General features: G+C 46.9%; 1 protein-coding gene across 3 annotated transcripts in view; it reads left to right on the top strand.

The window, feature by feature from the left end:
- The window catches only part of LOC139558945 (regulating synaptic membrane exocytosis protein 3-like), a 155,128-nt gene that overhangs the window by 30,951 nt on the left and 109,101 nt on the right, over positions 1–15,076 (top strand). For all 3 annotated transcript variants that reach the window (XR_011671666.1, XM_071374462.1, XM_071374461.1), the window contains exon 2: positions 2,155–2,463. Coding sequence is in view for 2 of the 3 variants with exons in the window: in XM_071374462.1 (XP_071230563.1) it covers positions 2,184–2,463 (280 nt within the window). In the remaining variant the exon portion in view is untranslated. The remainder of the gene's footprint in view (positions 1–2,154; positions 2,464–15,076) is intronic.

The following is a 15,076-nucleotide window of genomic DNA, read 5'->3' as shown; positions in this document are numbered from 1 at the left end:
GGTGATTGTGGAGGCCAGGCCATCTGATGCAGTACATATATTATTCTGCAATGTAGAAAATAGTAAAAATAAAGAAAAACCCTTGAATGAGTACGTGTGTCCAAACCTTTGACTGGTACTGTATATATGTGTATATATATTATAATACATGAGTTTTCCATATGGGTCTCCAACCTAATGTGTGTTTACGTGTATGTGTTTGTATATCGGCAGGGTTGGGTACTGCAGGAGACAAATGTCAATCTCGAATGGATTAATAAAGTTCTGATTCTTCTTCTCTCCCATCTAACCCCTCTTTTTCTTCTCTCCAAACTCAATCTAACCCCTCTTCTTCTTCTCTCCCAACTCAATCTAACCCCTCTTCTTCTTCTCTCCCAACTCAATCTAACCCCTCTTCTTCTTCTCTCCAAACTCAATCTAACCCCTCTTCTTCTTCTCTCCAAACTCAATCTAACCCCTCTTCTTCTTCTCTCCCAACTCAATCTAACCCCTCTTCTTCTTCTCTCCCAACTCAATCTAACCCCTCTTCTTCTTCTCTCCCAACTCGATCTAACCCCTCTTCTTCTTCTCTCCCAACTCAATCTAACCCCTCTTCTTCTCTCCCAACTCAATCTAACCTCTCTTCTTCTTCTCTCCCAACTCAATCTAACCTCTCTTCTTCTTCTCTCCCAACTCAATCTAATCCCTCTTCTTCTTCTCTCCCAACTCAATCTAATCCCTCTTCTTCTTCTCTCCCAACTCAATCTAACCCCTCTTCTTCTTCTCTCCAAACTCAATCTAACCCCTCTTCTTCTTCTCTCCCAACTCAATCTAACCCCTCTTCTTCTCTCCCAACTCAATCTAACCTCTCTTCTTCTTCTCTCCCAACTCAATCTAACCTCTCTTCTTCTTCTCTCCCAACTCAATCTAACCCCTCTTCTTCTCTCCCAACTCAATCTAACCTCTCTTCTTCTTCTCTCCCAACTCAATCTAACCCCTCTTCTTCTTCTCTCCCAACTCAATCTAACCTCTCTTCTTCTTCTCTCCCAACTCAATCTAACCCCTCTTCTTCTTCTCTCCCAACTCAATCTAACCCCTCTTCTTCTCTCCCAACTCAATCTAACCTCTCTTCTTCTTCTCTCCCAACTCAATCTAACCTCTCTTCTTCTTCTCTCCCAACTCAATCTAATCCCTCTTCTTCTTCTCTCCCAACTCAATCTAATCCCTCTTCTTCTTCTCTCCCAACTCAATCTAACCCCTCTTCTTCTTCTCTCCCAACTCAATCTAACCCCTCTTCTTCTTCTCTCCAAACTCAATCTAACCCCTCTTCTTCTTCTCTCCCAACTCAATCTAACCCCTCTTCTTCTTCTCTCCAAACTCAATCTAACCCCTCTCCTTCTTCACTCCCAACTCAATCTAACCTATTTTCTTCTTCTCTCCCAACTCAATCTAACCTCTCTTCTTCTTCTCTCCCAACTCAATCTAACCTCTCTTCTTCTTCTCTCCCAACTCAATCTAAACTCTCTTCTTCTTCTCTCCCAACTCAATCTAACCCCTCTTCTTCTTCTCTCCCAACTCAATCTAACCTATTTTCTTCTTCTCCCCCAACTCAATCTAACCCCTCTTCTTCTTCTCTCCCAACTCAATCTAACCTCTCTTCTTCTTCTCTCCCAACTCAATCTAACCCCTCTTATTCTTCTCTCCCAACTCAATCTAACCCCTCTTCTTCTTCTCTCCCAACTCAATCTAACCCCTCTTCTTCTTCTCTCCCAATTCAATCTAACCCCTCTTCTTCTTCTCTCCCAACTCAATCTAACCCCTCTTCTTCTTCTCTCCCAACTCAATCTAACCCCTCTTCTTCTTCTCTCCCAACTCAATCTAACCCCTCTTCTTCTTCTCTCCAAACTCAATTTAACCCCTCTTCTTCTTCTCTCCAAACTCAATCTAACCCCTCTTCTTCTTCTCTCCCAACTCAATCTAACCCCTCTTCTTCTTCTCTCCCAACTCAATCTAACCCCTCTTCTTCTTCTCTCCCAACTCAATCTAACCCCTCTTCTTCTTCTCTCCCAACTCAATCTAATCCCTCTTCTTCTTCTCTCCCAACTCAATCTAACCCCTCTTCTTATTCACTCCAAATTCAATCTAACCCCTCTCCCCTCTCTCTACCCCCTCCAGCCCATCGACTGTCCTCCTGCTCAGTAGTCATGATGCTTAGCAGCTCTGTCGAGGTGCCCAGTCCCGTCCACGGTGGCATGACCGGTCTCTCCGGGATGAGAACGGCAGTGGTGGGGAACGTTGTCCGGTCCTCCAGTATCTCGGGAGCCATGTACAGCCTGGAGAAGAGTCCCGGGAGTGGCGGTCGGCCGGGAGAGGTGGGAACTCTGGCCGGGAACAAGAAGAGACGCTCAAGCCTTGGAGCCAAGATGGTGGCCATCGTGGGGCTGTCGCAGTGGAGCAAGAGCACTCTGCAGCTCAATCAGCAAGGTCAGTTTCATGTTGTTGCATTTTAGTTGTTGGTGGCCATTTTGGATCAGTGGAGCTAAGCCCCTGTTGCACAATCAGCAAGGTCAGTTTCATGTTGTTGCATTTTAGTTGTTGGTGGCCATTTTGGATCAGTGGAGCTAAGCCCCTGTTGCACAACCAGCAAGGTCAGTTTCACTTTGGTAAAAAAAAAGTTTGGGGAGTTGTTGACAGCCATTTTAGGGCAGTGATAGGAGCATACTGTTGCTCAACCAGCAAGGTTCATCACAATACATTATTCTTATGGATGAGGTTGTTGTTCGTACCCGACCTCGGATGATCGCCACTGGTGTAAGTGGTAAGTACTTACGTAAAAATACTTGAATGTACTACTTAAAACCTGTTTGGGATAGGGGGCAGCATTTTCACGTTCGGATGAAAAGCGTGCACAGAGTAAACTTCCAGCTACTCAGGCCCAGAAGCTAATATATGCATATTATTAGTAGATTTGGATAGAAAACACTCTGAAGTTTCTAAAACTGTTTGAATGATGTCTGTGAGTATAACATAACTCATATGGCAGGCGAAAACCTGAGAAAAATCCAACCAGGAAGTGGTAAATCTGAGGTTTGTAGTTTTTCAACTCATTGCCTTTCTAATATACAGTGTCTATGGGGTCATATTGCACTTCTTAAGGCTTCCACTAGATGTCAACAGTCTTTAGAACCTTGTTTGGGGCTTCTACTGTGAAGGAGGAGGGAATGAGAGCTGTTTCAAACAGGTGTCTGGCAGAGTGCCATGAGAGTGACCTGCGTTCCATTGCATTTCAAAAGACAAAGGAATTCTCCGGTTGAAACATTATTGAAGATGTATGTTAAAAACATCCTAAAGATTGATTCTATACATCGTTTGACATGTTTCTACGAACTGTTATATAACTTTTTTGACTTGTCGTCTGAACTTTCGCCTGGACTTGCTCACGCCTCGTGAGTTTGGATTGTGAACTGAATGCGCTAACAAAAAGGAGGTATTTGGACATAAATGATGGACTTTATCGAACAAAACAAACATTTATTGTGGAACTGGGATTCCTGGGAGTGCATTCTGATGAAGATCATCAAAGGTAAGTGAATATTTATAATGCTATTTCTGACTTCTGTTGACTCCACAACATGGCGGGTACCTGAATTGCTTGTTTTTGTGTCTGAGCGCCGTACTCAGATTATTGCATGGTGTGCTTTCTCCGTAAAGTTTTTTTTAAATCTGACACAGTGGTTGCATTAAGGAGATATATCTTTAATTCTGTGCATAACAGTTGTATATTTTATCAAAGTTTATGATGAGTATTTCTGTAAATTGGGGTTCTGAAAATTCGCCGGATGTTTTCGAGGCACCACATTACTGAACATAATGCGCCAATGTAAACTGAGGTTTTTGGATATAAATATGAACTTTATCGAACAAAACATAAATATATTGTGTAACATGAAGTCCTATGAGTGCCATCTGATGAAGATCATCAAAGGTTAGTGATTCATTTTATCTCTATTTCTGCTTTTTGTGACTCCTCTCTTTAGCTGGAAAATAGATGTATGTGTTTTTGTGACTAGGCTCTGACCTAACATAATCATATGTTGTGCTTTCGCTGTAAAGCCTTTTTGAAATCAGACATGATGGGTAGATTAACAAGAAGTTAAGCTTTAATTTGGTGTATTGCACTTGTGAATGTATGAAAGTTACATATTTTAACAAAAAATAATTGAATTTTCGCGCTCTGCCTTTTCAGCGCTCTGCCTTTTCAATGTTTAGCCATAAGAAGTTAAGTAGTTTTTTTTACGGTATCTGTACTTTACTTTACTATTTATATTTTTTACAACTTTTATTTTTTCTTCACTACATTACTGAAGAAAATTATGTACTTTTTACTCCATACATTTTCCTTGACACCCAAAAGTACTCGTCACATTTTGAATGCTTAACAGGACAGGAAAATGGTGTAATTCACACACTTATCAAGAGAACATCCCTGGACAACTCTACTGCCTCTGATCTGGTGGACTCACTCAACACATGCTTTGTTTTTAAATGATGTCTGATTGTTGGAGTGTGCCCCCTGGCTTTCCGTAAATGAAACAAAACAAGAACATTATGCCGCCTGTTTGGCTTTATATAAGAAATGTGAAATGATTTATACTTTTACTTTTGATACTTAAGTATATTTAAAACCAAATACTTTTAGACTTTTACTGAAGTAGTATTTTACTGGGGGACTTTCACTTTTACTTGAGTCATTTTCTATTAAAGTATCTTTACTTTTACTCAAGTATGAAGATTGGGTACTTTTTCCACCACTGATGATCGCTCTTCCTCTCTATCCTTTGCTCACGTTTTCTTTCACCTGCCTGGTTAGAAATACTGCTCCATCTGCTCCTTGCTTCCTATGGCCTCGCTCTTTCCAGCTTTCTCTTTAGCTTCTCTTTTTTTGGGGTAAAACTTGATCCGCTTCTGTCTCTTACTTGTTCCCTCTTTTCTCTGCTCGTAATATCTCACCATTCCTGCCAAGTCAGAGACTTTGTCAAATTCTCTCCTTCTCTTTCTCTCTATCTCTCTCACATCCCTTCATTATTTTCTCTCTTTTCCATCATCTGCTCTCCTCCCTCTCTTTTCACCTCCCTCTTGTCCTCCCTCTCTTCTCCTCCCTCTCTTGTCCTCCCTCTCTTCTCCTCCCTCTCTTGTCCTCCCTCTCTTGTCCTCCCTCTATTTTCACCTCCCTCTTGTCCTCCCTCTCTTCTCCTCCCTCTCTTCTCCTCCCTCTCTTCACCTCTCTCTCTCTTCTCCTCCCTCTCTTCTCCTCCCTCTCTTCTCCACCCTCTCTTCACCTCTCTCTCTTATCATTCCTCCTCCCTCTCTTCTCCTCCCTCTCTTTTCACCTCCCTCTTGTCCTCCTTCTCTTCTCCTCCCTCTCTTCTCCTCCCTCTCTTCACCTCTCTCTCTCTCTTCTCCTCCCTCTCTCTTCTCCTCCCTCTCTTCTCCTCCCTCTCTTCACCTCTCTCTCTCTTATCCTCCCTCCCCTCCTCCATCTCTTCTCCCCCTTCTCTTCTCCTCCCTCTCTTCACCTCTCTCTCTCTTCACCTCTCTCTTCTCCTCCCTCTCTTCACCTCTCTCTCTTCACACCCCTCTCTCCTCCTCCCTCTTCACCTCTCTCTCTCTTCTCCTCCCTCTCTTCTCCTCCCTCTCTTCACCTCTCTCTCTTCTCCCTCTCTTTTCCTCCCTCTCTTCACCTCTCTCTCTCTTCACCTCCCTCTCTTCACCTCCCTCTCTTCAGCTCTCTCTCTCTTCACTCCTCCCTCTCTTCACCTCTCCCTCTCTTCTCCTCCCTCTCTTCACCTCTCTCTCTCTTCACCTCTCTCTCTCTTCACCTCTCGCTCTCTTCTCTTCACCTCTCTCTCTCTTCTCCTCCCTCTCTTCCTTTTTACCCATTTCAAATACTTTATATCCTGTGCCTTTCACCCCCCCCCCCCTCACCTGGTCTGAACGCCTGTGAGGGGATATGAGGGGATATTAATCTATTGGTGTGAAGATGATGGTCTAATATGATATTGATTTTTCAGATGAAGATTGGATATTTAATAGCAAAGCATTTTAAATCACCCTGGCACCTTTGGCTACTGATAGTACTTTTTTGTATTGAATTTAATCTCTCAATGCTTTTGTCTCTGCCTCATAGAATGGTGGTGTTTCTTTTCTTCTTTCATCCAGCGTCAAAGATGACCTCAGCATAGCAGAAAGATGCTGTAGCTTCACAGTGTGGGTTAGCTGTAGGTCTATTGTACACCTATAGGCATAATGCCGGCTAATAATCAGACTCTTTCATACTGTGGTGAGTGTATCGCCCAGCATATTGCTAGCAGCAGTATGGTAATGCTAGCCAGTGTAGCTTAGTGGGCCCCTTTATTTAACCAGGCAGGTCAGATAAGAACAAATTCTTATTTACAATGACATAGTAGCTAGCCAGCGAGATCACACCAGATCGACTTCAGTATTCAACGTTTGTTCAGGACGTCAGGAGATGCCTTCAATATCGTCCACTAGGGGGAACGTGAGCACGTATTATCATCTAGTAGGCTTGCTAGGTTGTTGTGGATGGGGATAGAGGAACGGCTTAAACTACGTTGTTCAGTGCCGAGGACCGTGGGTTCAAACCCAATGCTAGGCACTCATTCTTTGTTTTTCTGTTTGAAGCTTATTCCAAACCTTAACCCTTAACCTTTACTAGTTAGAATTAAAGCCTAAACTTAACCGTCAAGTCCAAAACAACAGAACACCTGTCGTGACTTGGTAAAGTGCACACGCGCACTGCATAGCATCAAGCAGAGTCAATGAATCACGGCAGACCGAGGCTCAAACCCAGAGGGAACTGTGGTAACCCTGATAAATGAGAACTCTATTGGTTGCCGCCCATCAAGGCAGCCAACGGCTCTAACCCACAGGGAAACCGTGGTAACCCGGACAAAACACCTGCCTAACATCGACCATGGCTGCCCAAGTCCAAAGACCCTACTGGTTCCAAAAAGGCTCCCACAGAGGCCCGAGTCCAGAACTCACACAAGGAACCGCAAGTCCAAAACATTCGCATTCGCTCACTGCCTCATCGACCAACCAAGGTAGCCCAAGGCTCAAACCCACAGGGAAACTGCCAGCTACCTGACACCCACTCATGGAACCAGCCATAAGAACACTATGAGCCACACTGGGTGCAGTTACATCCAAGCAACAACAACAATAACAACAACAAAAAACTCCCAACTCGCTGCAGCACAGATATCACCAACCATCATGCCCCTGAACAATGCCCAAGACTCAGCCACACCCCTAGAGGAACAGGGTTGGAGTGAAAACCTACAGGAGGGTATCTCTCCAGGAACAGGGTTGGAGTGAAATCCTACAGGAGAGTATCTCTCCAGGAACAGGGTTGGAGTGAAAACCTACAGGAGAGTATCTCTCCAGGAACATGGTTGGAGTGAAAACCTACAGGAGGGTATCTCTCCAGGAACAGGGTTGGAGTGAAAACCTACAGGAGAGTATCTCTCCAGGAACAGGGTTGGAGTGAAAACCTACAGGAGGGTATCTCTCCAGGAACATGGTTGGAGTGAAAACCTACAGGAGAGTATCTCTCCAGGAACATGGTTGGAGTGAAAACCTACAGGAGGGTATCTCTCCAGGAACAGGGTTGGAGTGAAAACCTACAGGAGGGTATCTCTCCAGGAACAGGGTTGGAGTGAAATCCTACAGGAGAGTATCTCTCCAGGAACAGGGTTGGAGTGAAAACCTACAGGAGAGTATCTCTCCAGGAACATGGTTGGAGTGAAAACCTACAGGAGGGTATCTCTCCAGGAACAGGGTTGGAGTGAAAACCTACAGGAGAGTATCTCTCCAGGAACAGGGTTGGAGTGAAAACCTACAGGAGGGTATCTCTCCAGGAACATGGTTGGAGTGAAAACCTACAGGAGGGTATCTCTCCAGGAACAGGGTTGGAGTGAAAACCTACAGGAGAGTATCTCTCCAGGAACAGGGTTGGAGTGAAAACCTACAGGAGGGTATCTCCAGGAACAGGGTTGGAGTGAAATCCTACAGGAGAGTATCTCTCCAGGAACAGGGTTGGAGTTAAAACCTACAGGAGAGTATCTCTCCAGGAACAGGGTTGGAGTTAAAACCTACAGGAGAGTATCTCTCCAGGAACAGGGTTGGAGTGAAATCCTACAGGAGAGTATCTCTCCAGGAACAGGGTTGGAGTGAAATCCTACAGGAGAGTATCTTTCCAGGAACAGGGTTGGAGTATAAACCCACAGGAGGGTCTCTCTCCAGTAACAGGGTTGGAGTGAAAACCTGCAGGAGAGTATCTCTCCAGGAACAGGGTTGGAGTGAAAACCTACAGGAGAGTATCCTTCCAGGAACAGGGTTGGAGTGAAAACCTACAGGAGGGTATCTCTCCAGGAACAGGGTTGGAGTGAAAACCTACAGGAGGGTCTCTCTCCAGGAACAGGGTTGGAGTATAAACCTACAGGAGGGTATCTCCAGGAACAGGGTTGGAGTGAAAACCTACAGGAGGGTATCTCTCCAGGAACAGGGTTGGAGTGAAATCCTACAGGAGAGTATCTCTCCAGGAACAGGGTTGGAGTGAAATCCTACAGGAGAGTATCTCTCCAGGAACAGGGTTGGAGTATAAACCCACAGGAGGGTCTCTCTCCAGGAACAGGGTTGGAGTGAAATCCTACAGGAGAGTATCCTTCCAGGAACAGGGTTGGAGTGAAAACCTACAGGAGAGTATCTCTCCAGGAACAGGGTTGGAGTGAAAACCTACAGGAGGGTCTCTCTCCAGGAACAGGGTTGGAGTGAAAACCTACAGGAGGGTATCTCCAGGAACAGGGTTGGAGTGAAAACCTAAAGGAGGGTATCTCTCCAGGAACAGGGTTGGAGTGAAATCCTACAGGAGAGTATCTCTCCAGGAACAGGGTTGGAGTGAAAACCTACAGGAGAGTATCTCTCCAGGAACAGGGTTGGAGTGAAATCCTACAGGAGGGTATCTCTCCAGGAACAGGGTTGGAGTGAAAACCTACAGGAGGGTATCTCTCCAGGAACAGGGTTGGAGTGAAATCCTACAGGAGAGTATCTCTCCAGGAACAGGGTTGGAGTGAAATCCTACAGGAGAGTATCTCTCCAGGAACAGGGTTGGAGTATAAACCCACAGGAGGGTCTCTCTCCAGGAACAGGGTTGGAGTGAAATCCTACAGGAGAGTATCTCTCCAGGAACAGGGTTGGAGTGAAATCCTACAGGAGAGTATCTCTCCAGGAACAGGGTTGGAGTGAAAACCTACAGGAGAGTATCCTTCCAGGAACAGGGTTGGAGTGAAAACCTACAGGAGAGTATCTCTCCAGGAACAGGGTTGGAGTGAAAACCTACAGGAGGGTCTCTCTCCAGGAACAGGGTTGGAGTGAAAACCTACAGGAGGGTATCTCCAGGAACAGGGTTGGAGTGAAAACCTAAAGGAGGGTCTCTCTCCAGGAACAGGGTTGGAGTGAAAACCTACAGGAGGGTATCTCCAGGAACAGGGTTGGAGTGAAAACCTAAAGGAGGGTCTCTCTCCAGGAACAGGGTTGGAGTGAAAACCTACAGGAGGGTATCTCCAGGAACAGGGTTGGAGTGAAAACCTAAAGGAGGGTATCTCTCCAGGAACAGGGTTGGAGTGAAATCCTACAGGAGAGTATCTCTCCAGGAACAGGGTTGGAGTGAAAACCTACAGGAGAGTATCTCTCCAGGAACAGGGTTGGAGTGAAATCCTACAGGAGGGTATCTCTCCAGGAACAGGGTTGGAGTGAAATCCTACAGGAGAGTATCTCTCCAGGAACAGGGTTGGAGTTAAAACCTACAGGAGAGTATCTCTCCAGGAACAGGGTTGGAGTGAAATCCTACAGGAGAGTATCTCTCCAGGAACAGGGTTGGAGTGAAATCCTACAGGAGAGTATCTTTCCAGGAACAGGGTTGGAGTATAAACCCACAGGAGGGTCTCTCTCCAGGAACATGGTTGGAGTGAAAACCTACAGGAGGGTATCTCTCCAGGAACAGGGTTGGAGTGAAAACCTACAGGAGGGTATCTCCCCAGGAACAGGGTTGGAGTGAAAACCTACAGGAGGGTATCTCTCCAGGAACAGGGTTGGAGTGAAATCCTACAGGAGAGTATCTCTCCAGGAACAGGGTTGGAGTTAAAACCTACAGGAGAGTATCTCTCCAGGAACAGGGTTGGAGTGAAATCCTACAGGAGAGTATCTCTCCAGGAACAGGGTTGGAGTGAAATCCTACAGGAGAGTATCTTTCCAGGAACAGGGTTGGAGTATAAACCCACAGGAGGGTCTCTCTCCAGTAACAGGGTTGGAGTGAAAACCTGCAGGAGAGTATCTCTCCAGGAACAGGGTTGGAGTGAAAACCTACAGGAGAGTATCCTTCCAGGAACAGGGTTGGAGTGAAAACCTACAGGAGGGTCTCTCTCCAGGAACAGGGTTGGAGTGAAAACCTACAGGAGGGTCTCTCTCCAGGAACAGGGTTGGAGTGAAAACCTACAGGAGGGTATCTCCAGGAACAGGGTTGGAGTGAAAACCTACAGGAGGGTATCTCTCCAGGAACAGGGTTGGAGTGAAATCCTACAGGAGAGTATCTCTCCAGGAACAGGGTTGGAGTGAAATCCTACAGGAGAGTATCTCTCCAGGAACAGGGTTGGAGTATAAACCCACAGGAGGGTCTCTCTCCAGGAACAGGGTTGGAGTGAAATCCTACACGAGAGTATCTCTCCAGGAACAGGGTTGGAGTGAAATCCTACAGGAGAGTATCTCTCCAGGAACAGGGTTGGAGTGAAAACCTACAGGAGAGTATCCTTCCAGGAACAGGGTTGGAGTGAAAACCTACAGGAGAGTATCTCTCCAGGAACAGGGTTGGAGTGAAAACCTACAGGAGGGTCTCTCTCCAGGAACAGGGTTGGAGTGAAAACCTACAGGAGGGTATCTCCAGGAACAGGGTTGGAGTGAAAACCTAAAGGAGGGTATCTCTCCAGGAACAGGGTTGGAGTGAAATCCTACAGGAGAGTATCTCTCCAGGAACAGGGTTGGAGTGAAAACCTACAGGAGAGTATCTCTCCAGGAACAGGGTTGGAGTGAAATCCTACAGGAGGGTATCTCTCCAGGAACAGGGTTGGAGTGAAATCCTACAGGAGAGTATCTCTCCAGGAACAGGGTTGGAGTTAAAACCTACAGGAGAGTATCTCTCCAGGAACAGGGTTGGAGTGAAATCCTACAGGAGAGTATCTCTCCAGGAACAGGGTTGGAGTGAAATCCTACAGGAGAGTATCTTTCCAGGAACAGGGTTGGAGTATAAACCCACAGGAGGGTCTCTCTCCAGTAACAGGGTTGGAGTGAAAACCTGCAGGAGAGTATCTCTCCAGGAACAGGGTTGGAGTGAAAACCTACAGGAGAGTATCCTTCCAGGAACAGGGTTGGAGTGAAAACCTACAGGAGGGTATCTCTCCAGGAACAGGGTTGGAGTGAAAACCTACAGGAGGGTCTCTCTCCAGGAACAGGGTTGCAGTGAAAACCTACAGGAGGGTATCTCCAGGAACAGGGTTGGAGTGAAAACCTACAGGAGGGTATCTCTCCAGGAACAGGGTTGGAGTGAAATCCTACAGGAGAGTATCTCTCCAGGAACAGGGTTGGAGTGAAATCCTACAGGAGAGTATCTCTCCAGGAACAGGGTTGGAGTATAAACCCACAGGAGGGTCTCTCTCCAGGAACAGGGTTGGAGTGAAATCCTACAGGAGAGTATCTCTCCAGGAACAGGGTTGGAGTGAAATCCTACAGGAGAGTATCTCTCTAGGTACAGGGTTGGAGTATAAACCCACAGGAGGGTCTCTCTCCAGGAACAGGGTTGGAGTGAAAACCTACAGGAGAGTATCCTTCCAGGAACAGGGTTGGAGTGAAAACCTACAGGAGAGTATCTCTCCAGGAACAGGGTTGGAGTGAAAACCTACAGGAGGGTCTCTCTCCAGGAACAGGGTTGGAGTGAAAACCTACAGGAGGGTATCTCCAGGAACAGGGTTGGAGTGAAAACCTAAAGGAGGGTATCTCTCCAGGAACAGGGTTGGAGTGAAATCCTACAGGAGAGTATCTCTCCAGGAACAGGGTTGGAGTTAAAACCTACAGGAGAGTATCTCTCCAGGAACAGGGTTGGAGTGAAATCCTACAGGAGAGTATCTCTCCAGGAACAGGGTTGGAGTGAAATCCTACAGGAGAGTATCTCTCCAGGAACAGGGTTGGAGTATAAACCCACAGGAGGGTCTCTCTCCAGGAACAGGGTTGGAGTGAAATCCTACAGGAGAGTATCTCTCCAGGAACAGGGTTGGAGTGAAATCCTACAGGAGAGTATCTCTCCAGGAACAGGGTTGGAGTATAAACCCACAGGAGGGTCTCTCTCCAGGAACAGGGTTGGAGTGAAAACCTACAGGAGAGTATCCTTCCAGGAACAGGGTTGGAGTGAAATCCTACAGGAGAGTATCTCTCCAGGAACAGGGTTGGAGTGAAATCCTACAGGAGAGTATCTTTCCAGGAACAGGGTTGGAGTATAAACCCACAGGAGGGTCTCTCTCCAGTAACAGGGTTGGAGTGAAAACCTGCAGGAGAGTATCCTTCCAGGAACAGGGTTGGAGTGAAAACCTACAGGAGAGTATCCTTCCAGGAACAGGGTTGGAGTGAAAACCTACAGGAGGGTATCTCTCCAGGAACAGGGTTGGAGTGAAAACCTACAGGAGGGTCTCTCTCCAGGAACAGGTTTGGAGTGAAAACCTACAGGAGGGTATCTCCAGGAACAGGGTTGGAGTGAAAACCTACAGGAGGGTATCTCTCCAGGAACAGGGTTGGAGTGAAATCCTACAGGAGAGTATCTCTCCAGGAACAGGGTTGGAGTGAAATCCTACAGGAGAGTATCTCTCCAGGAACAGGGTTGGAGTATAAACCCACAGGAGGGTCTCTCTCCAGGAACAGGGTTGGAGTGAAATCCTACAGGAGAGTATCTCTCCAGGAACAGGGTTGGAGTGAAATCCTACAGGAGAGTATCTCTCCAGGAACAGGGTTGGAGTATAAACCCACAGGAGGGTCTCTCTCCAGTAACAGGGTTGGAGTGAAAACCTGCAGGAGAGTATCTCTCCAGGAACAGGGTTGGAGTGAAAACCTACAGGAGAGTATCCTTCCAGGAACAGGGTTGGAGTGAAAACCTACAGGAGGGTATCTCTCCAGGAACAGGGTTGGAGTGAAAACCTACAGGAGGGTCTCTCTCCAGGAACAGGGTTGGAGTGAAAACCTACAGAAGGGTATCTCCAGGAACAGGGTTGGAGTGAAAACCTACAGGAGGGTATCTCTCCAGGAACAGGGTTGGAGTGAAATCCTACAGGAGAGTATCTCTCCAGGAACAGGGTTGGAGTGAAATCCTACAGGAGAGTATCTCTCCAGGAACAGGGTTGGAGTATAAACCCACAGGAGGGTCTCTCTCCAGGAACAGGGTTGGAGTGAAATCCTACAGGAGAGTATCTCTCCAGGAACAGGGTTGGAGTGAAATCCTACAGGAGAGTATCTCTCCAGGAACAGGGTTGGAGTGAAAACCTACAGGAGAGTATCCTTCCAGGAACAGGGTTGGAGTGAAAACCTACAGGAGAGTATCTCTCCAGGAACAGGGTTGGAGTGAAAACCTACAGGAGGGTCTCTCTCCAGGAACAGGGTTGGAGTGAAAACCTACAGGAGGGTATCTCCAGGAACAGGGTTGGAGTGAAAACCTAAAGGAGGGTATCTCTCCAGGAACAGGGTTGGAGTGAAATCCTACAGGAGAGTATCTCTCCAGGAACAGGGTTGGAGTGAAAACCTACAGGAGAGTATCTCTCCAGGAACAGGGTTGGAGTGAAATCCTACAGGAGGGTATCTCTCCAGGAACAGGGTTGGAGTGAAATCCTACAGGAGAGTATCTCTCCAGGAACAGGGTTGGAGTTAAAACCTACAGGAGAGTATCTCTCCAGGAACAGGGTTGGAGTGAAATCCTACAGGAGAGTATCTCTCCAGGAACAGGGTTGGAGTGAAATCCTACAGGAGAGTATCTTTCCAGGAACAGGGTTGGAGTATAAACCCACAGGAGGGTCTCTCTCCAGTAACAGGGTTGGAGTGAAAACCTGCAGGAGAGTATCTCTCCAGGAACAGGGTTGGAGTGAAAACCTACAGGAGAGTATCCTTCCAGGAACAGGGTTGGAGTGAAAACCTACAGGAGGGTATCTCTCCAGGAACAGGGTTGGAGTGAAAACCTACAGGAGGGTCTCTCTCCAGGAACAGGGTTGCAGTGAAAACCTACAGGAGGGTATCTCCAGGAACAGGGTTGGAGTGAAAACCTACAGGAGGGTATCTCTCCAGGAACAGGGTTGGAGTGAAATCCTACAGGAGAGTATCTCTCCAGGAACAGGGTTGGAGTGAAATCCTACAGGAGAGTATCTCTCCAGGAACAGGGTTGGAGTATAAACCCACAGGAGGGTCTCTCTCCAGGAACAGGGTTGGAGTGAAATCCTACAGGAGAGTGTCTCTCCAGGAACAGGGTTGGAGTGAAATCCTACAGGAGAGTATCTCTCCAGGTACAGGGTTGGAGTATAAACCCACAGGAGGGTCTCTCTCCAGGAACAGGGTTGGAGTGAAAACCTACAGGAGAGTATCCTTCCAGGAACAGGGTTGGAGTGAAAACCTACAGGAGAGTATCTCTCCAGGAACAGGGTTGGAGTGAAAACCTACAGGAGGGTCTCTCTCCAGGAACAGGGTTGGAGTGAAAACCTACAGGAGGGTATCTCCAGGAACAGGGTTGGAGTGAAAACCTAAAGGAGGGTATCTCTCCAGGAACAGGGTTGGAGTGAAATCCTACAGGAGAGTATCTCTCCAGGAACAGGGTTGGAGTTAAAACCTACAGGAGAGTATCTCTCCAGGAACAGGGTTGGAGTGAAATCCTACAGGAGAGTATCTCTCCAGGAACAGGGTTGGAGTGAAATCCTACAGGAGAGTATCTCTCCAGGAACAG

This window comes from Salvelinus alpinus, chromosome 29 (assembly GCF_045679555.1).
Source record: "Salvelinus alpinus chromosome 29, SLU_Salpinus.1, whole genome shotgun sequence".
Classification (NCBI taxonomy): Eukaryota; Metazoa; Chordata; class Actinopteri; order Salmoniformes; family Salmonidae; genus Salvelinus; species Salvelinus alpinus.
This window is presented reverse-complemented; position numbering and strand designations above follow the sequence as displayed.